The 17,231-nt window shown below is 38.9% G+C and overlaps 2 protein-coding genes across 2 annotated transcripts; both read right to left on the bottom strand.

Annotated features, from left to right (window-relative positions):
- Window positions 1–368: 368 nt before the first annotated feature.
- Window positions 369–3,954, bottom strand: LOC100823230. The gene is made up of 5 exons (XM_003580859.4): window positions 3,632–3,954; window positions 3,179–3,354; window positions 1,014–1,197; window positions 827–933; window positions 369–713 (listed from the first exon to the last, which is right to left on the bottom strand). Exons 1-5 carry the CDS (start codon window positions 3,701–3,703, stop codon window positions 632–634), a joined length of 621 nt encoding a protein of 206 aa, XP_003580907.1. The 5' UTR covers window positions 3,704–3,954; the 3' UTR covers window positions 369–631.
- Window positions 3,955–5,144: 1,190 nt separating this feature from the next.
- On the bottom strand, window positions 5,145–13,587 carry LOC100846882 (fatty acid amide hydrolase). The gene is made up of 19 exons (XM_003580851.4): window positions 13,211–13,587; window positions 13,050–13,110; window positions 12,523–12,716; window positions 12,297–12,426; window positions 12,105–12,182; window positions 11,875–12,022; window positions 11,220–11,332; window positions 11,063–11,138; window positions 9,929–10,000; window positions 9,665–9,716; window positions 9,171–9,251; window positions 9,016–9,099; window positions 8,310–8,413; window positions 8,055–8,147; window positions 7,130–7,198; window positions 6,695–6,759; window positions 6,071–6,132; window positions 5,729–5,824; window positions 5,145–5,514 (listed from the first exon to the last, which is right to left on the bottom strand). The coding sequence occupies exons 1-19, from the start codon at window positions 13,421–13,423 to the stop codon at window positions 5,455–5,457; spliced, it is 1,851 nt and encodes a 616-aa protein (XP_003580899.2). The 5' UTR covers window positions 13,424–13,587; the 3' UTR covers window positions 5,145–5,454.
- Between the last annotated feature and the right edge of the window lie 3,644 nt (window positions 13,588–17,231).

The raw sequence follows: 17,231 nt of genomic DNA, 5'->3' as shown, positions 1-17,231 counted from the left end.
CTTGCTGCTTAATGGATTACCACGTTTGTGCTTTGAAATGAACTTGGGAGGGAACATTTTTTGTTTCCATTAGTTTTTTTTTTACAGCAACTTTTTTGTTTTCATAGTAGGTAAATAGTCTCGCACGTCCAGATTTGACGTGACCAAGTAGAAAGGGTGAATCTGGACTTCTGCCTATTTTGTATCCAAGTTTATTCTCATTCCTGGATCAGACTGTTGAATCGTACCCTAAGAACAGTAGAAACACAGAACTTCGATGCTTGTAGAATAATGGGCCAATCATCTCCTCGTTTGATTTTTACTCCCATCTTTTCACTTTAGCTGGAGGTTAGGATAAAATATTGTTGGCTTACTGACACCATGATAAGTGAACAACGAAGAAGTCTTCAAGGGGGAGGTTCTGACTTCTGAACAACAAAAGAAAGCACAAATGCAAAAAGAACAACTGAAACATGGGGAAGATCAAAATTCGTCAAACATATATGCTTATTTGTTGTGGTGAAATATTATTGACTTCTCCAGATGATAAGTGAACAACTAAGAAGTCTTCAGATGGAGGTTCTGCTCGAAGCAACTAATTTCAAATAACAGAACCCGCATGAGGAAATGATACACCACAGGCCATCATTATCTACATCTTATTGTTCTTCGCCAGCTCTTCCACGTCGAGCTCTACCGCCAAAACCGGTGAATCCTGGCTCATGGCTATATTGCTGTTGCAGAAACAGTAGGAAGAAACATTTCAGCTCATGTCTAAAGTATGGATACACTGATACAGGATCTGATAATGCGATGAAATCAACAAAGGAAGTGAGGAAGCTCCTACCTGTTGTCCACTGGGCCATGATCAACGGCTGTTCTCAAAGAATATATAACTCTGCCAACTATATCAGTCATAGGAACAGGCCCAAATAAGCGGCTATCCCTAGCTTCCTGCCACCAAAACAATCACAAACTTGTGAACAGGCTTTTGGTCAAATCGAATATACTCAATTCACCGGAGACACTCATACCTTTGCCTTTAGTACTTGGTTCTCAGCCAGGACCCAGCATTGATCCTTGTCAAGTACAAAGGGCTCGTCCTTCTCGTCAGTAGAGACAATCTCATAGCCTTCCAAGGCAGCCAGTCGTCGAACAATTAAATCATCAGATTTCTCTGGATCCTTCAACAAGACGATGTCCCCAACAAAGACTTGTCTGTTGAGACAATTTGATGCATAAAAGATGCCAATACATGAAGATATCATTAAAGGCTAGAAACTGATTGAATAGATGTTCTTATGCATTATTTCTATTAGGGTAGGATTTCAACCAATAGATGGTGTCAAACTTAATACACATGCACAGCAATGCTTACTCTATGAGATCCATGAGTTGATGTAAAAGGAGTTATCAGGTGTCAGTCAGCTCAACAAATGTCACGTTGTAATATAAATTTGGAAGATAATTGGACTTAGTACAATCAACACATTTCGAAAACAAGATCAATAAACAAAAAAGAGATGGTAAACTGGTCTGCTCGCACTGCATCTAAACAAATAACAATGACGTTGATAATCATAATTTAGAAGATGAAAGAATGGAGTATCAAAGAACAGGGTATCATGATACACAACAAGTGAAGGTAGCACATGATATCTCAAAATAACAGCTGACAATATGACAGGTAACAGCTTTAATTGTAGTTCCACACAATTTTGATATCTTGTCAATAGTCACTTAAAAAAATCAGAGTTACAGCCTCGATTTGGATTGTTGTTACTATTACTAGCATGACAATGTTATGTATGTACCAGTTAATCATATGTGACCAGGATTACTAGGAAGCAGAACTAGTTATCACTTATCAGTTCTCCACAGGATCCAGGTACTGGAGTTCTAGTATTCAATTGGTTATTCAGATAGTTTACAGATTACGAAAACTTAGGACTACATGCAGAAATGGAGCCAAATGTTGTGCATACATAGTACAAGGCCAAGTCTAAATTTAATCCTGGCCCTAATCCTTTTTATCTCCAATGAACAAGCAGTGTACAGCATCATCCATCAGCCTGATTCAAACTCCAAGTGCTGAATAAATTCACCACATGTGTTGCTGCTCAACTATTTGTGAGCCCTGGTTTACTAATGGATTTAGTACCTCAACATGTAAAAAAATAGTAATTTTTGCAGATCATTTTCAGTCCAAATATCAGAATTACGTTTTAGAGTTGTGCTTTCATTTTAATTCACATCAGTTTTTTCTTTATCTTGGCTGGACCCTTTTTGAAGAGTTCTCTAGGTAGAAAACCCAATTAGTACTGCAGCTAAGGGCCATGTAAAACTGCAACATAGTTAGTTAAGATAAGAGTATGTTCACAAACTCTAGTAAACTGTTTCTCGTTCTGGTCTAAAAAAGAGGTTAACGTGTCTGCAAATAGCAACATAGAAGTTCAGAAAATAGTAACATTCACAGATAATTCTCAGCCTAAATATGTGAATTACGTTTTAGAGTTGTGCTCAGATTTTCAATTCACATCAGTGTTTTCTTTATCTTGGCTGGACCTTTTCTAAGAGTGCGTTAGGTAGAAAACCCAATTAGTAAGGTAAGGGCCATGTAAAACTGCAACATAGTTAGTTAAGGTAAGAGAGTATGTTCACTAAATCTAGTAAATTATTTCTGATTCTTGTCTAGAAAAGAGATTAATGTGTCTACATAGAAGTGATTATAAAAAGGCACCAAAATCCTAAATGAAGACAAAATGGTTTCTCCAGAGGGTCCTCTCTTTGTTTGCAGTAGACTCAGCAGAACATGATATAAAATAATGTCAATTGACTATTGCATTAGTAGTTGTAGTTGATTCAATGCACCGACATATAAATACTTATATGGAAGGAACGGGTGCGGACACAAGACTGTCGAGGTGAAACAATTTCAGTATACACTTCTTGAAGTACAGTTTAGATTAGAGAATTTGGCAAGGGTCAAGAGGAGAAAGAAGTTTTGTTTTGAGAAAGATTACAGGAGCAACCAGAGAAACAGTATTCGATCTATATTCACTCGAGCCATTTCCTGTGATTCAATTATGGAACTAGGCTATACCAATTCATTGGACAGAAATATAAATCTTAAGCAAAAACATTAACTGCATCTAGGCAATAGCATGCTATTGATTGGAAAAAGGAAGCAAGCAATTACTTTGGGGTCAAAGCAGCGAGCTTTCTGACGAGGACGGTTCCTCCGGTCGCAGCCACAATGGGGGCCATGGCTTCACCACCTTTGGTCCAATGCGCAAACGTGAGCTTGCCTTGGAAGAAGCTTTTCCATATAGCATCAGTTAGCTCAGTGCTATTGATCTGCCCAACATTGTACTTCTGCATCGACACACAAACGGGAAGCAACATATAAAACAAAGCGAAGAACCAATCCCAATCTGGTCCAACAACATGACGCTCATGATTCGGTTAATAGCAAGCAGGGAAAGAAAGAATCATACGTGATGTAATTCATTTGATTGAGGTTTCATCTTTCCTAGGATTTGGTTCTAGAATGAACTTAATCAGCTCCGAATCCATGGGTAAAGTATGCCATACGGGATCAAGAGAGCGAGGGGGGAGGGTAGGTAGGAGGAAGGGAGGGGACGCGACGAACCTTCCATGAGAGGGAGATGGAGTACTCGAACTTGTGGGCGGCGTAGCGGAACCACGTCGACAACGAAACCATCCTCTCCTCACTTTGCCCTGTCTCGCTCCTCCTCCTCCTCCCGCAGTACTGATCCCCTCTCTCCTTGGAGGATTCCTCCTGCTCTGCGGCGGCGGCGGCGGTGGCTGCTTCTGCTCCCGGTAGGAATTCTTGGGGCGAGGGGGAAGATGCGCCGGAGACAGCGAGCGGAGAGGAGGAGGCGATGGGAGGAGGATGCCGGATGCGAGGTGGGAGAGTGAGAGGGGTAGCTAGGGTTCTTCTTCCTCCTCTGATCTTGGACTTGACGACGACGGTCACCCGCGTGTGGGTTCTGGGATGGGCCTAACTCGCTTGCTGGGCCAGGTTTGTTTATCCTGGCCCAGTAAGCAAGTTAGGCCCAATAATTGGGGAGTATATAAGTATTATCTTGTCAAAATTTAGGGAACCAAACAAAGACCAGTTCTTTGGTTATGACAAAAAAAATTTGATAGAGTACAATTTGACCACCATCCAAACATACCTACGTGAAAATTAGGGTACATTTCATGTGTTTATCTTGTTTGGTAGGGCAACACTCAAACGAACTTGTTTCTCTTTGTTAGGCTTATAGCTTCATGTTTTTATTTTGTTTACTTATCTCCCCTTTTTCTGTCTTATCACAAAACAAAGGATTCTCGTTATCCTAAACAAACGCTTAACAAAAAAATATATTCTCATAAGCAAACAAATACAAAAAAATTCACAAAAAATAATATTTTCCTCATTTCATCGACTAACTAGAGAGTTCGTATAAGAAAAGACAAAATGGATCAACACATTACCCCAAAAAATAAAGAGCAAGAGACTACTCACTTGGCAGGATAGATCGCCTATATTCTTACATTTTTGTGTCACATGTATCTGGAAGAGAAAATAATGCTAGAAGTACCTCAAGTTATGATAGGTGTGTGGTAAAGCCGTGGTGGTACAACCCATCATGGATTGAGGTAGTTGCATCACTAAAAAAAATTGAGGTGGTTGTACCATAAAAATTGAGAGTACATTATAATGTACTAGTACAAGTCATTTTTATAAAAATTGCTGCTTCTGTTCTTGCATTTTTATGGTACAAACACCTCAGATTTTTTTTTTGAGAAATACCTCAGATTTTCAGTTTTTTTGAAGGTACAAGTATCTCAGTTTCAACCACGCATACCCTGTTTAAGGGTACAGTTTGATTGCCACCATCATGACGAGGGCATGGTGGAGACATCACCGTAGACATAGGTGTTTCACCTAAAAGACAACCATTACAAGCGCGATGATGAACGTGGCCGGAAACATGGGTCGATAACGTTTCCATTTGAGTTTTCCACTCCAGCAAATGGTCGATGATGTACATCCACAGACCACAGTTTTTATATTTTCAGTTGCTTCTCTGTCAATTCTTTCAATAGACGTGAGACATTGCACCAAAGTCACAACATCATAAACACAATCCAGGAGAGCAAAACAAGGACAACTATAACAACGTAAAATTATTTTTCGATATTACTATTTCACTTATTTATTCTCTGACATATCTCTAGTAAAAAGGATTTCCTGTAACCTGGAGGAGGGCTTGCCATGTGACCCATGTCTATCTGAGTCCTGACTCACTACAAACCTTACATATTGATACAACACCAGAAAGACGGGAATTATGTGTACAAAAGCTCCCAAATGGAAATTTAGCAGCACATATCACTGTCACAGCAGAATTGCCTATCTTTTTTTTCCAAGAACCTTCGGAATTGCATAACTGCTAGACTGTTTCAGGCCTTGAGGATGTCATAAAATGTGGAAGGCCGATTCCTCCTCTTCAGGCAGAGCTCCTTCAAGCAGAGAAAAATAATGTCACTCGTTTGATTTACATGGTTCGTGGAATACCCAACGGAGTAAACATAGTAGCTTTGCAAACGTTTAGAGGTTCACATGGCTTGATACCAAATACTGCCTTAAAAATTGCATCCACTCTTACAATATATAAGAACATCTTCAGCTGGAAAAATGCAAATGTAGAACCTCTAGGATGTATGTGAACAGTACCTCCACTGCAGAAGCCACCCTCAGTAAGCTAGCCTCACCCCATGGACGGCCTATCAGTTGCAAACCGATAGGAAGGCCTTGCTTGTCATGGCCGACCTGAGTACAGGACAGGAGTAGCAACACATTAGCAAATAATACTTTTCCAGCATTTTTGCGCTATATTATAAAAGAACACGATTTATTTCCTATGGTCTTTTTTAAACATTCACAAGAATTTGTCTGTTGGAAATAATACCAATGTCGTTTCTGAATATTTAAAGATCAATAATTCAAAAATTATCAGCTCATGCATGATGATAACCAGAAGATAATAAATACTCCATGAGCCGCAACACCACTTACAGGAACAGTAATGGCAGGCAAACCAAGAAGATTTGCGGCTAAAATGAATCTCATCAAGTTAGCTGCAATGAAGAGACAGAATCAGAAACAGAAAAGGTGTAATTGATCTCTGAAGAACAATCTATCAACAATTGTCCTTCAGAATAAATAAATAAATAAAGAATATAGTTTGCTTAGCGAATTGGTAACTCGTGTAAACCATGATATGTGCTTCTACATTGCATAGCTGGGTTTTACTATTAAAACTCAAATAAGAAGAAATGACCCCTGTACTAACTCCAACAAGGATCTAAATAGCTAGTGATAGCTCTGGTGTAGCCTTTTGGGTCCTCGTCATATGAAAGATTAAAAAATATGGCTTTAGTAAATAGCTAGTGATAGTGACTAATAGAGTTTTTTTGGGCCTTTGCTTTGAATGCACGAAAAACGGGATTTAAGACCTTGAATCTCCCTATATTTTCAGCTACAGAAAAATCATTATTTAAGTTTTCTTATTACAAACTTCTTTCTCGATACAAGACAGTGACATGTGAAGTAACAAATGTTTCACATCACGATTTCAGCAGTTTTAATCCAGGAAGAGCTAATCAAGATGCATAAGACAATATAGTAAAAACAATCTACCTGATACAACATAATCAGACTCTCCTAACTTCAGAGCGCTTGGTGGTATTTTTGGTGCAGTAATGCTGGAAAAAAGGCACATCTTCTTAGTTGTTATAGCAGCAGATAATGCATATGATAAAAAAAACACACGCAAGTACACCAAACTTCTTGAGTGGTCAACCAGTAAAATTAGGGATGCAGCATTATGTCAATACAGTAATTCACCTAAACTATCTAGCACGATGCATTATTTTCAGAAACTGCTATGCATGTGTATGTACATAGATCCTCAAACTATTAGCAAATTAAAGATTGCCTAGAACTACTAGCCTTGTGGACTACAGAAAAACAAGTATGAAGGAGGATGAAGCATGCACATACACTCTTAGCACAAAGTAGTAAGAACATATAAACATTTATGGATCGAATGCAATAAATTTCAAAATCTTTTACCCAGTTGTCGGGGTTGCTATGACATCAACCTTCTTGAAAGCTTCCATGTGATAGTACATTATCCTTCTTCTGTATAGGCCATAGATATTGTAAGCACACAACTGGCAGAACAACTGCCGTGGGAGAAAGCAACATATCTTTACAGTTCAGATCCCAGACTTAATTGCATTTGTCATACAAGATGAGATGTGATATTTTATAAAAACTCATTTTCCACAATTTGTGCAACTGCAACAGTCACATTTATGAAACGTCAACAACTAGGAGGCTGAAATGTGCTTTTCTAAATGAATAGTCAAGACGACAGTAGCCTTAAATAATAAGAAATTTGAGTAGACAGCACTTTCAGCAGATAATGATAAAATGAAAGCTGCGCAACTTCTAAGTTATTGACTTAATTTCACTGAGTAAGAATGTCCACACAGTTAATAATAGTTGTGTAGTAACTCATCAGCTGGTGCTCTGTAAAGCAGGTCATATTTCTTTACTTCCTCTAATCTCCAATTTGTTTGTAAAGTAAATGCTAAATTAATAAACATTAGGTTAAACATGACAGATAGGAGTACATGGAATTGGGATTAAATTGTGTCTATTCAGAAACACCTAGAGTTATTACTAGATATGTTATTTGTTTGATTACCAAATTAAATCAAACTAATATTCACTGGATGAGGTACGTGGAAACCTGTGGGATGTAACAGAAGACATGTTTCCTTATTTACTGTATAGACTTACTGTTTTCCTGTGTTGTGCTGAGTTAATCTCAAAATCTTAATAGTTTGTAGTTTTTCTTTACTACCTACACAGTGGAACTGGTTCTAAAACAACTTCCAAGAACTGAACAAGGCTGGAGAACAAAAATCTACTTAATGGCCATGAATGGAACAAAAATGAATGCATCAGCTACATTTATACTCGTATTCACCTCAGACATTGAGAAGCAACATAATCTGTTGAAGTGAATGACCCAAAAAGTGCCAAACTTGTTCGAGTATCTAGCGTCAGTTCAGCTCGCCTCCTGGAAGATAATAGTAGAATGAAAACAATAGTACATAAGAGTAAAAAAAAATAGCTAACAAAATATTTGCAGTGCCTCAGGGATAATAAATTTCAAAAGATACTTCCTCTTGAGAGGAAAATTTTCAACAACTCATGCTGAGAGAGATATTGATATAGGTACCCTGCTTGGTAATGAGGATTCAGGTCACAGAATGATTCTGAACCAATAGAGACAAGATGGGCAGTACGCATCTCCTCAAGCTCTGGTAATACTATCTCTTCTATCTTGAAAAATGTTAAACAAGATTAATCAGTTGAGATGTAGAGAAAGAATAGAATAGGCACATGCAGTTGATAACACGTCATCAGAAAAGGCATTTCACTGTAATCATTTAGTAGCTGGAAAAAATTGAACTTAACTCCTAGTGCTTGTTAGATGCCTGAAAGCTCCAAATGATGTAGCCCAATAATCAGATACGACTTACAATTTATAGGAGTTGTTAAGAATAGTCAACATGTACTCCCTCTGATCCTAAATTCTTGACTCAAATTTGTCCAAATATGGATTTATCTATTCTTAAGAAGTGTCTAGATACATGTAATATTTCGACAATAATTTAGTATCGGAGGGAGTATTTTCTAATTATCATAATTGTCTTAGAAATAACCATTAACAGGAACACTTATCGGTGAGCAAAGTATCGACTGTAAACATGGAAAACTCTATTAATAGGCCAATGCTTCAGAGATAGGATTAACACGTCATCAAAGAAGAGATTGCACATCAAAAGGTACAAGACCCAGATAGCTGATATAGCTAGATACAAATGTGATGGTTAGACTAGTATACTATCATGTAAGATAGGATGAGATAGCAATGGGTATACCTGACATCCAAAGGTGCTGCACAGGAGGTTAAGTGCGCTATCACATGTATTTGAGATCTCAATATCCGAAACATCATTAAACCACTGCAAAGACAATTGTATCAAAGAAAAGGCACATATGTTCCAAGATAATATTTGATGTGAAAAAAGGGTACCTCTGTGTATTTTCCCACTTTCACTGATTGTAGGATGTTGCTGTTGTCAGAGGACACCAAGTTTGGAACACACAGTGGCGACTGTACAGAGGGAAACGGGAAGATATGTATAAGATGTGAGCCTAATGGGATGCATTAGGGTCTGCTTTAAATGATAAGCCATGATGCATCCTGCTGAATAGTGGAGAAAGGTCAACATATGGAATCATTGTATTATGATTACCACACCCTGGGGTTTAAATTTCAATTCAGAAGGGAAAATCACATTCTTGTTTGCTGCATTTCAGCAATGACTAATATCTATACTGTTTCATATCAAAGAAAATAATAATTTATTATAATGTAATGACATAGAAGTGACATGAAGGTGTTTCTGGTATTTAACAACTAGGAAAACTGCATAGTCTGCTTGAATTTGTTGTCTTCTTGATGCATTAATATAGTACTCATTACCGAAAAAACTACTGATTAGATTAAAACACAAAATATCTTACAGGTCTCAAAGTAAGGATATCGGTGGGTCTGCAGCCTGCAAGTGCAGAATACCTGAAATGCCATATGAAAGGGTGAAAGTGCTCAGTTCAGTTGTACCCAAAGATAGTTATGTCTAGATCTTTATGTCATTAACACAAATAAGAGAGTTAAGAAACTCCCAGTTTTATCAACAAGATACTAAACAGGCTTATTTTTTTTAGAGAACGTAAACCTAACTGACTTGTGCAATCTCACAATCTCATCTAGCAAGTCAAACTGCTTACACTAGCATAGCATCCTCCACTGATGCTGTAAGAGGTGAACCAACTTCAACAGTCCCAGCATCACAAAGTGACCTGTAAATAAAATATATCATTATGCATACTCACAATTGAATTTATGAAATAAATTTTTAATCAGATACAGTGCAAGATAACCATAAAAGTAACTCATCAGCCTCATTTACTAGATTGCTGGACAATGCCATCACACAAAAGCAGGTCCAAACAGGGATTCAAAATTTATATACTAAAATAAAATGAGAGCTGAGTAAACTTTCTACTGTCATCACTAACTGGAAATTTCATACAAAAAATTCCAATCTACTTTTTAATCAATATCTGAAGTCCTCGGGAAACAACGGAAATGTGGCGGAATCAGGGCTCCAGCCCTTAAAATCCAGTTTACAGCACACTGGCCTTTGCACTGTGGTAGCTTAGGCATTTATGTGTTACATGGAGTAATTGTATCTATTTGAACATATTTAGGCATCTATTTCACATGGTTACAGCAAAACTCCAGATTTAAGGTTGAACCGTTACATGCAACAAACCATAACCTGCATCAATTATCAGCCTCAGCCATGCTAGAACCTCCATTACTGGTAGGTACAAGAGCAAGAGGCTGACAGGTGGGCCAGGTAAGGTCCACCTTTCAAACTTGAGTTTTGTGCTACAAAGGCTTACTAAATTTGTATCGATGTGAAATAGATTGTTAAATTTGGAGTTTTTGTGATAGTTTGTACAAAAATTTGGTAGCTTTGTGAAATTTACTCATATGTTCATCTTTATCTTTACTATATGCTATCTTATATATGGGAGTTGGTGAGGCAGAGTTAATCCACATCTTCCGCCCCTGTTTATCACCTTACTAAAAATCACAAAATTTAACAAAATGCAATCTATTCCACATACTGACTTAACCACCTCTTAAAAAAAATCAAAATGGAGCATGAATGCAGAGTGTGATGCCAGCCTAAGCAAAACTCGGATGAACATGGGGGCATAGCCAACGCATGGAGCAGACTGAGACTACAACAACGATTAAGCAATTAACATATGGAGTACTTTTTATGAGTACAAAATTACAGGTATTTAGCTAGCATAAATATCCAGTTAGTTGGAGCTTTTCTTAGTTACCCAGTCATATCTGTCCGCCCGTATGTTGTCTTCAAACCAACAATGCCACATAGAGAAGATGGAATTCTTACCGATCCTGTAGAAAAAAAATATTAACTGCAGACTAGCATCTAAAAAATGTAGTGTTAATGAATTCCAGGGCTTTATATATACACACCTCCACCATCTGTTCCAATCGCTGCTGAGCATAACCCTGATGAGACAATTGCAGCTGGGCCGGATGAAGAACCACCAGTATATCTATCAATTGAATGTGGATTTCTTACTGTCCTGCAAAAAATAATCATGAAAACATGAAGACAAAGTGACAAACATCAGAAAATAAATAGACTGATGAACAATATACAATATGATGAAAGCAAATTCCAAAATGTATATGACATATATATATATTCACTTCGTTGAAAATTATACTGCCGGAGCATAATGTCTATATTATTCGCAAAAAAAAACATAATGTCTAGATGCATTGCAGGATTCTGATTCATTGTCAAGCTTTATTAAAAGCCTAGCCAAGTTTGCTTCTAGGAAATATCTGGTAAATATTATAATTTCCCTTGTCAATTAGCATAGTTTAGGCAAGGCAAACGAATCACCTAGACTAGATACTGTTGGATATTCATATTTGTGGCATGCAAATAAAAGGAGAAAAATGTTTAATCAGGCAACAGTCGAGTTTCACCGGGTCAACATAAGTGCTGTATGAAAACATGACTTATCCTATAACCCCCTAAAAAACCTCATTTGTCCCTACACTCTATCTTACTAAGCATTTCGGTCAGAATGAGCAGCCGTTCAAGTATTAACCGTACCCATAGTTTGCATTGTTTCCAGTTACCCCAAGGCCTAGCTCGTGCATATTTGCTTTCCCGATAAAGATTACTCCACATCTCCGTAGACGAGCTACACAGACTGCATCTTTCTCCACACTGCGGATTTGATCAAAAAATGTGGTAGCACCTGCACACAAAGGGAAGACCATAATATGAAATATGCTTCGCGGACGGGGCAACAAAAATGGCTATTTCAGGAGTGAACTAACCCTTTGATGGGTATGGGAAGCAGTCAATGTCATCCTTGATGGCGACAAAGATCCCATCCAATATGGAAATCGGATTTCCTGAGCACAAGAATCAAAACATTTCAAGAAAGTGGAATAGAGGTTATTGGAGCTCCTTCTGAAGCCAGTTCAAATCAAAGATGAGAAAATAAAGCAGCAAAGTTGGGTGTAAACCTTGCTCAAATCTCTTTGTAGAAGCATCAGCTTGCTTCCTCAAGTCCTCCGCGTTAAAATAGACCAGCATTGGCATAGGAGGCGTTTTGTTGTTCCATTCTTCCACGCCCAGAATGACATGCTCCGCAACCTAGACAACAGGTCAAGGTTGAACGCCGACGGATGCAAAGAGAGCAACCAACCATAGAAGCAAGAAATGCTCTGCCAATTTAACTGAGCCACTCACAGCTGACGGTGTTGTGATCCCGGACCGGTATGCATAAGCGAAGTCGCGAATCTTCCAGTAGAGGAAGGGATTTCTCTCATCGGCCGATGTGAACCGCCCGGACGGGTCATACGGAGTGAGGCACTGCAGTGCTTCCTCAACTCTGTCCACAGGATCCCTGTCTTCAGCTATGATCACAACCCCTTGCTCCGGCTCTGGCAGCACCAGTTAACAAAACACAATGAGCGAGAATGCAAGATGCCCAAAATTTCGAGCTCAAGATGTCAGTACTCAGTAGCGACATCCGAACAACTGAACTGGGCATATATTAGCCAGTTGTGATTCTGCAGCAGACATGCTTCACTCCAGCAAAGAAAGAAAATTACAGTCTTTTATGAGCCTTTTTTGGGCCCGGTAAAGTAAAACTTGGCCGGATGAAAAAGAAATGGTAATTTAGTAGAAGTAGTATTATCTGCAAGTTGCTTGTGTTAGGAAGAAAACCATTGACAGCTTCAAAGGAAACACATAGAGGTTAATGATTGGCGTACCCTGTGGCGGGTACTCGGGGAAGTACATGGGGCGGTCGGGGATGACCGTCTGCTGCAGCATCTGCCGGGTCCCCAACAAGCTAACAATTATGAGAGGCGATGGCCGCAACGGAAGTAGGCAAAGGAAATTGAATAGCTGACGAAGAGTGACCCGGCCTTACCTGCGTCATGTTGTTCTGTTTCTTGAGGACGGAGGTGACGAGGGGGCCGAAGAGCGGGGACTCCATGAACCAGACGAAGGCCCTGAGCGGGAACCCCGTGAGGTGCGGCGCCTGCATCGGCGGCCGCTCGTACCGCACGGCGGAGAGGTCCACATCCTCTACGCTCTCCATCACCCGAGGCCCCGCCTTGCTGCCGGATCCGCCGCCGCCCATCTCGGCTTCTCTCTCTGCCTGCCTTGTGCTAAATGCGAAATTGGTTGAGAATGCGCGGGGTGGGGGAGGACCTGGGAAGGGAGGAGGGACTGGGTTGGGTTTTTATGGGGGTTGGGGACGACGACCATGGGAGGAGGAAGGAGAGAAATTAATGGCCGTTGCCAGCCAGAACGACCGTGGATTAGTAAATGTACCTGCGATTCAATGGACCGAGGACCAGATGGTAAATTTGTCACATGGACACCAGACTCTTTGTGACTCAGCATAAAGAGAAAAACAAAATCGTTTTTAAATCTTAAAATTTTCGTCCAAGTTCACGATTTTCATACAAGACTCTCTTGAACTGCTATGGGTACTGTTTAGTTTTACATTCCGGTTTTCGACCATGTGGTGTTTTACAATTTGGAACGGGGACGGTTAGAAGTTGACCGTCTTTTTCTTGCTCCTATTTCGGTGAGGACGTTCTTGAAAGAAATATGTCATAGCCGACCACTTACGTCAGCGATGGAAACAGTTGTAGTACCATCCCAAACCGGTAACCACCGCTGCCGGTAACGGTGGAGTTTGTCGCGCAACAGCTCTCCATGTGTTCTGGAGACTGTTGTGTGGAGAAGCATAGAATAGGTAGAGACATCCCCACATCGGTGTACTCGGTTAGAAGCGGAAGAGGCATAGAGTAAGATGGAAGGAGAGATTATAGTACGTGAAAAGATGAACGGGAATCAAAGAAAATGTATCCAAAGAACATAGTTGGGACACAGAGATAAGATGGTGAAGTAGGTTAGATGTTTCTAACTTGAATTCCACGCTATTGGATAAAAACTAAAACTCAACCAAACAAAGATACTGCCTCCATCCCAAAATAAATGAGGTGGATTTGTATAAGAACGGAGGGAGTAGTAGATTTGAATGTAACAAGAATTTACGGTGCATACGTAAATGTACCGGCGATTCAATGAAGTTGAGGACCAGATAATAAATTTGTCGCATTGACATAAGCATTAAGAACAAAAAAGACACTTTCAAATCATAAATTATTGTCCAAAGTTCACATTTTCACTTTGTACTCTTCCATTCTTCCTGGAACCGTTTAGTCCTACGATCCAGCTTTCGCCCGTGTGGTGATCTTTGATCATTTTGGACTGAATTCAACATCCTTTTTTGTTCGTGTGGCTAGAAGTTGGCTGCCTTTTCTTTCTCCTATTTTTTGTAATCTCGCTCGCTAGCATTCTGTTCTTTTCATTAATCTTGTTAAAATTGTACTCCCTCCGTCTCACAATAAGTGACGAAATATTACATGTATCTAGACGCTTGTTAGATATAGATACATTCATATTCGGACAAATTTGAGTTACTTAATATGAGACTGAGGGGGTATTATTTTTCCTAGGGAATGTTTTTTTTTTTACATTTCTTAGCGAACGATTGGTAAAAATACCAGGGCACGAAAACATGTTACCACTGGATCGTCCAGGAAAGGGTCCAAAAAAAGCGGACGATATTATTATCAAAACAAGTCCATATCAATCAGATCTCAATAAAAAAAATGGTCTTTGACTAATTGACTCGGTTCATGCCCGCCGGCTCCGGTGACTAATCAAGAAATGCACGCTATATATTTATAGCTATCAAACAGGTATAGAATATGGCCCATGGTTCAGAATATTTGCCCAGAATCTTGGTTACGTGTTCTAGAGGGATTATGATGATGCACAGGGACGTACTGCCGTGTACCGTAGCGTTGGTTGCATCGATGGGGTTTCAGTGAGATGGGAAACGAAAGCGAAAACAGAGGAGTCCCCGGCCGACCGTCGGAGAATGCAAGGCTAGCAGAGACCTTAATACTAACTGTTTAGCCGATTAATTGGACCCTCGTTGATCAGTGGTCTCTACTCCTATTGGTTCATTTCTTTGGGGTCGAGGGATTACAGGGAGTACTGACTGCAATCTTATTTGGCACCTCGGAGTAAAAAAAAAGGTTGCTGACTTGTTGTATGTACGTGCTACGCTCATCGCTTGACAACGTTGCAAAATCCACGGTAGATTGACATTGAAATGGACTGGCTGTGTATGCATTTGCAGCATTGGCCGAGAATGCTTTGTGAATTGATTTTTCTTTTAGAACTGTACACGTGTCTATTGATCAACTGTGGCAAGCTACCCCAAAAAAAGTTTTTATTTTTACCATCTCTGGTAACATCACTTCTGACAAGGCTCCTAATAAGTAGGGGCATGTATATGGTCAATGAAACCGTAATCTCTCATGTGTTCCACGTCATTTAGAAAAGACGACAAAACATATTGTACAATAAGTTATTTTTCATATCTTACAACTAGTGTTTGGATCAATAAAATTAAATAAATAAATATTACTAAAAGTGAAATCTAATACAATGCGAACATTGCCTTATCATTGTCTTATTCTTTTTTTGAAAAGACCATCTCTTAACAAAACATATTTCTTTCTCTTTCACCTCAGCAAATTACCTATGTAGCATCGTCAAGAAAAGTTTGACATCACCTCATTGTGCTCGCCCTAAGAACATATGGCATGTCACAAGTGAACAAAAAGATGAGCTACCTCTGAACACAATACTCATGCACCGTTTCTAGTATAAAAAAACAATGGTAAAATATGGAAACCAACCAAACACCTTAAATTTTCAAAGATTAATAGATCGCAAAGTCATGACTTAGCATATTTTGCTAGTTTTAGTCGACAAACTACTTTTTGGTTGCGCTGTAACCCACTTGCTACGGGCGACACCACTGATGCAACCATTATTTTGATCAATACTAGCTAAATGCATGTGCAACGGAATTATAAGTATATATTACATGCATGAGTTGTTTTAAATACCTATGTGCTCATATTTTTCAATTTTATGCCAAATAAGAATTGTCTCCAAATATTCATTTGAGAAAACAATTATCTCAAAAGTATACATCAAACCAGATCAAGTACAATAAAAGATCTTGATACATATGTACATCACATTGAATGGGTGATAATCAACTGATTATATAACAAACTAGTGTGCAGTCTCCATAGATGAATTGACGACCACCAAATCGAATATGTATAAGTATAAAGGTAATTTTCCTTACTCGCAAAAAAAAAACCCTAAGCACCTTCTTAAGAACTTCCATAAGACCCCATAAGACCCCATAGTCTGTCAACAAATAATAAAACATCAAGATTGTTTCAAGAAGCTTACACTCCTTCAAAACAAAACTTACACATCTATAAATATTCAATTCTTCCTATACTTGTTAATTTTCATAAAACGGGAACCTAGCTACCAAACGACGGATAAAGTTTTGGTTCCCTAAAACGATAAAATTTCGCACTAATCTTGGTTTTTTTACACGGTGCAAGAACCTGTTTTTTCTACGAGGTTTGATATTCTCCCATCCAACAGTAAGAATTACGGCGTTAGATTGTTTAGGCCTTGTTTGTGGCTAGTGTAGTTTTTAGTCATTGGTGTTTGGGTGTTCACTCAAAACTCTTAAAAAAAATCCATCTCAAGACACTTTTAAAAACACTAGTATGAGAAGTTTTTTTAATTGGTACAAAAATGAGGTGTTTTCTGGAAGAACCTAGGGATAATCCCCTCTAATCTTTCTTTACCAAACAATCATTTGAGATTTCTATTGTTTTAGTAGATAATACACTATAAAACATTAAAAAAAAACCAGTGCCGAGAACAAGGTTCTTTGACCGCCAGCTCTCTTCCAACATGCCCGTTTACTCTTTTGCAACTGGAACTTCTCTTCTTCCAAGGCCTTCAAGTTAAGCACTGCTGTA

This window comes from Brachypodium distachyon, chromosome 5 (genome assembly GCF_000005505.3).
Source record: "Brachypodium distachyon strain Bd21 chromosome 5, Brachypodium_distachyon_v3.0, whole genome shotgun sequence".
Taxonomy (NCBI): Eukaryota; Viridiplantae; Streptophyta; class Magnoliopsida; order Poales; family Poaceae; genus Brachypodium; species Brachypodium distachyon.
Note: the sequence above shows the minus strand (reverse complement) of the source record. Positions and strands in the feature narration are given on the sequence as shown.

Coding starts and splice junctions, on each gene's coding strand:
- LOC100823230 (XM_003580859.4), bottom strand. CDS start 3,703: ATGGTTTCGTTGTCGACGTGGTTCCGCTACGCCGCCCACAAGTTCGAG. Junction 3,355..3,631: donor CCATCTCCCTCTCATGGAAG/GTTCGTCGCGTC, acceptor GTGTCGATGCAG/AAGTACAATGTTGGGCAGAT. Junction 1,198..3,178: donor CTCGCTGCTTTGACCCCAAA/GTAATTGCTTGC, acceptor TTGTCTCAACAG/ACAAGTCTTTGTTGGGGACA.
- LOC100846882 (XM_003580851.4), bottom strand. CDS start 13,423: ATGGGCGGCGGCGGATCCGGCAGCAAGGCGGGGCCTCGGGTGATGGAG. Junction 11,139..11,219: donor GATTGGAACAGATGGTGGAG/GTGTGTATATAT, acceptor TTTTTTCTACAG/GATCGGTAAGAATTCCATCT. Junction 6,133..6,694: donor GTCTGATTATGTTGTATCAG/GTAGATTGTTTT, acceptor TCTTCATTGCAG/CTAACTTGATGAGATTCATT.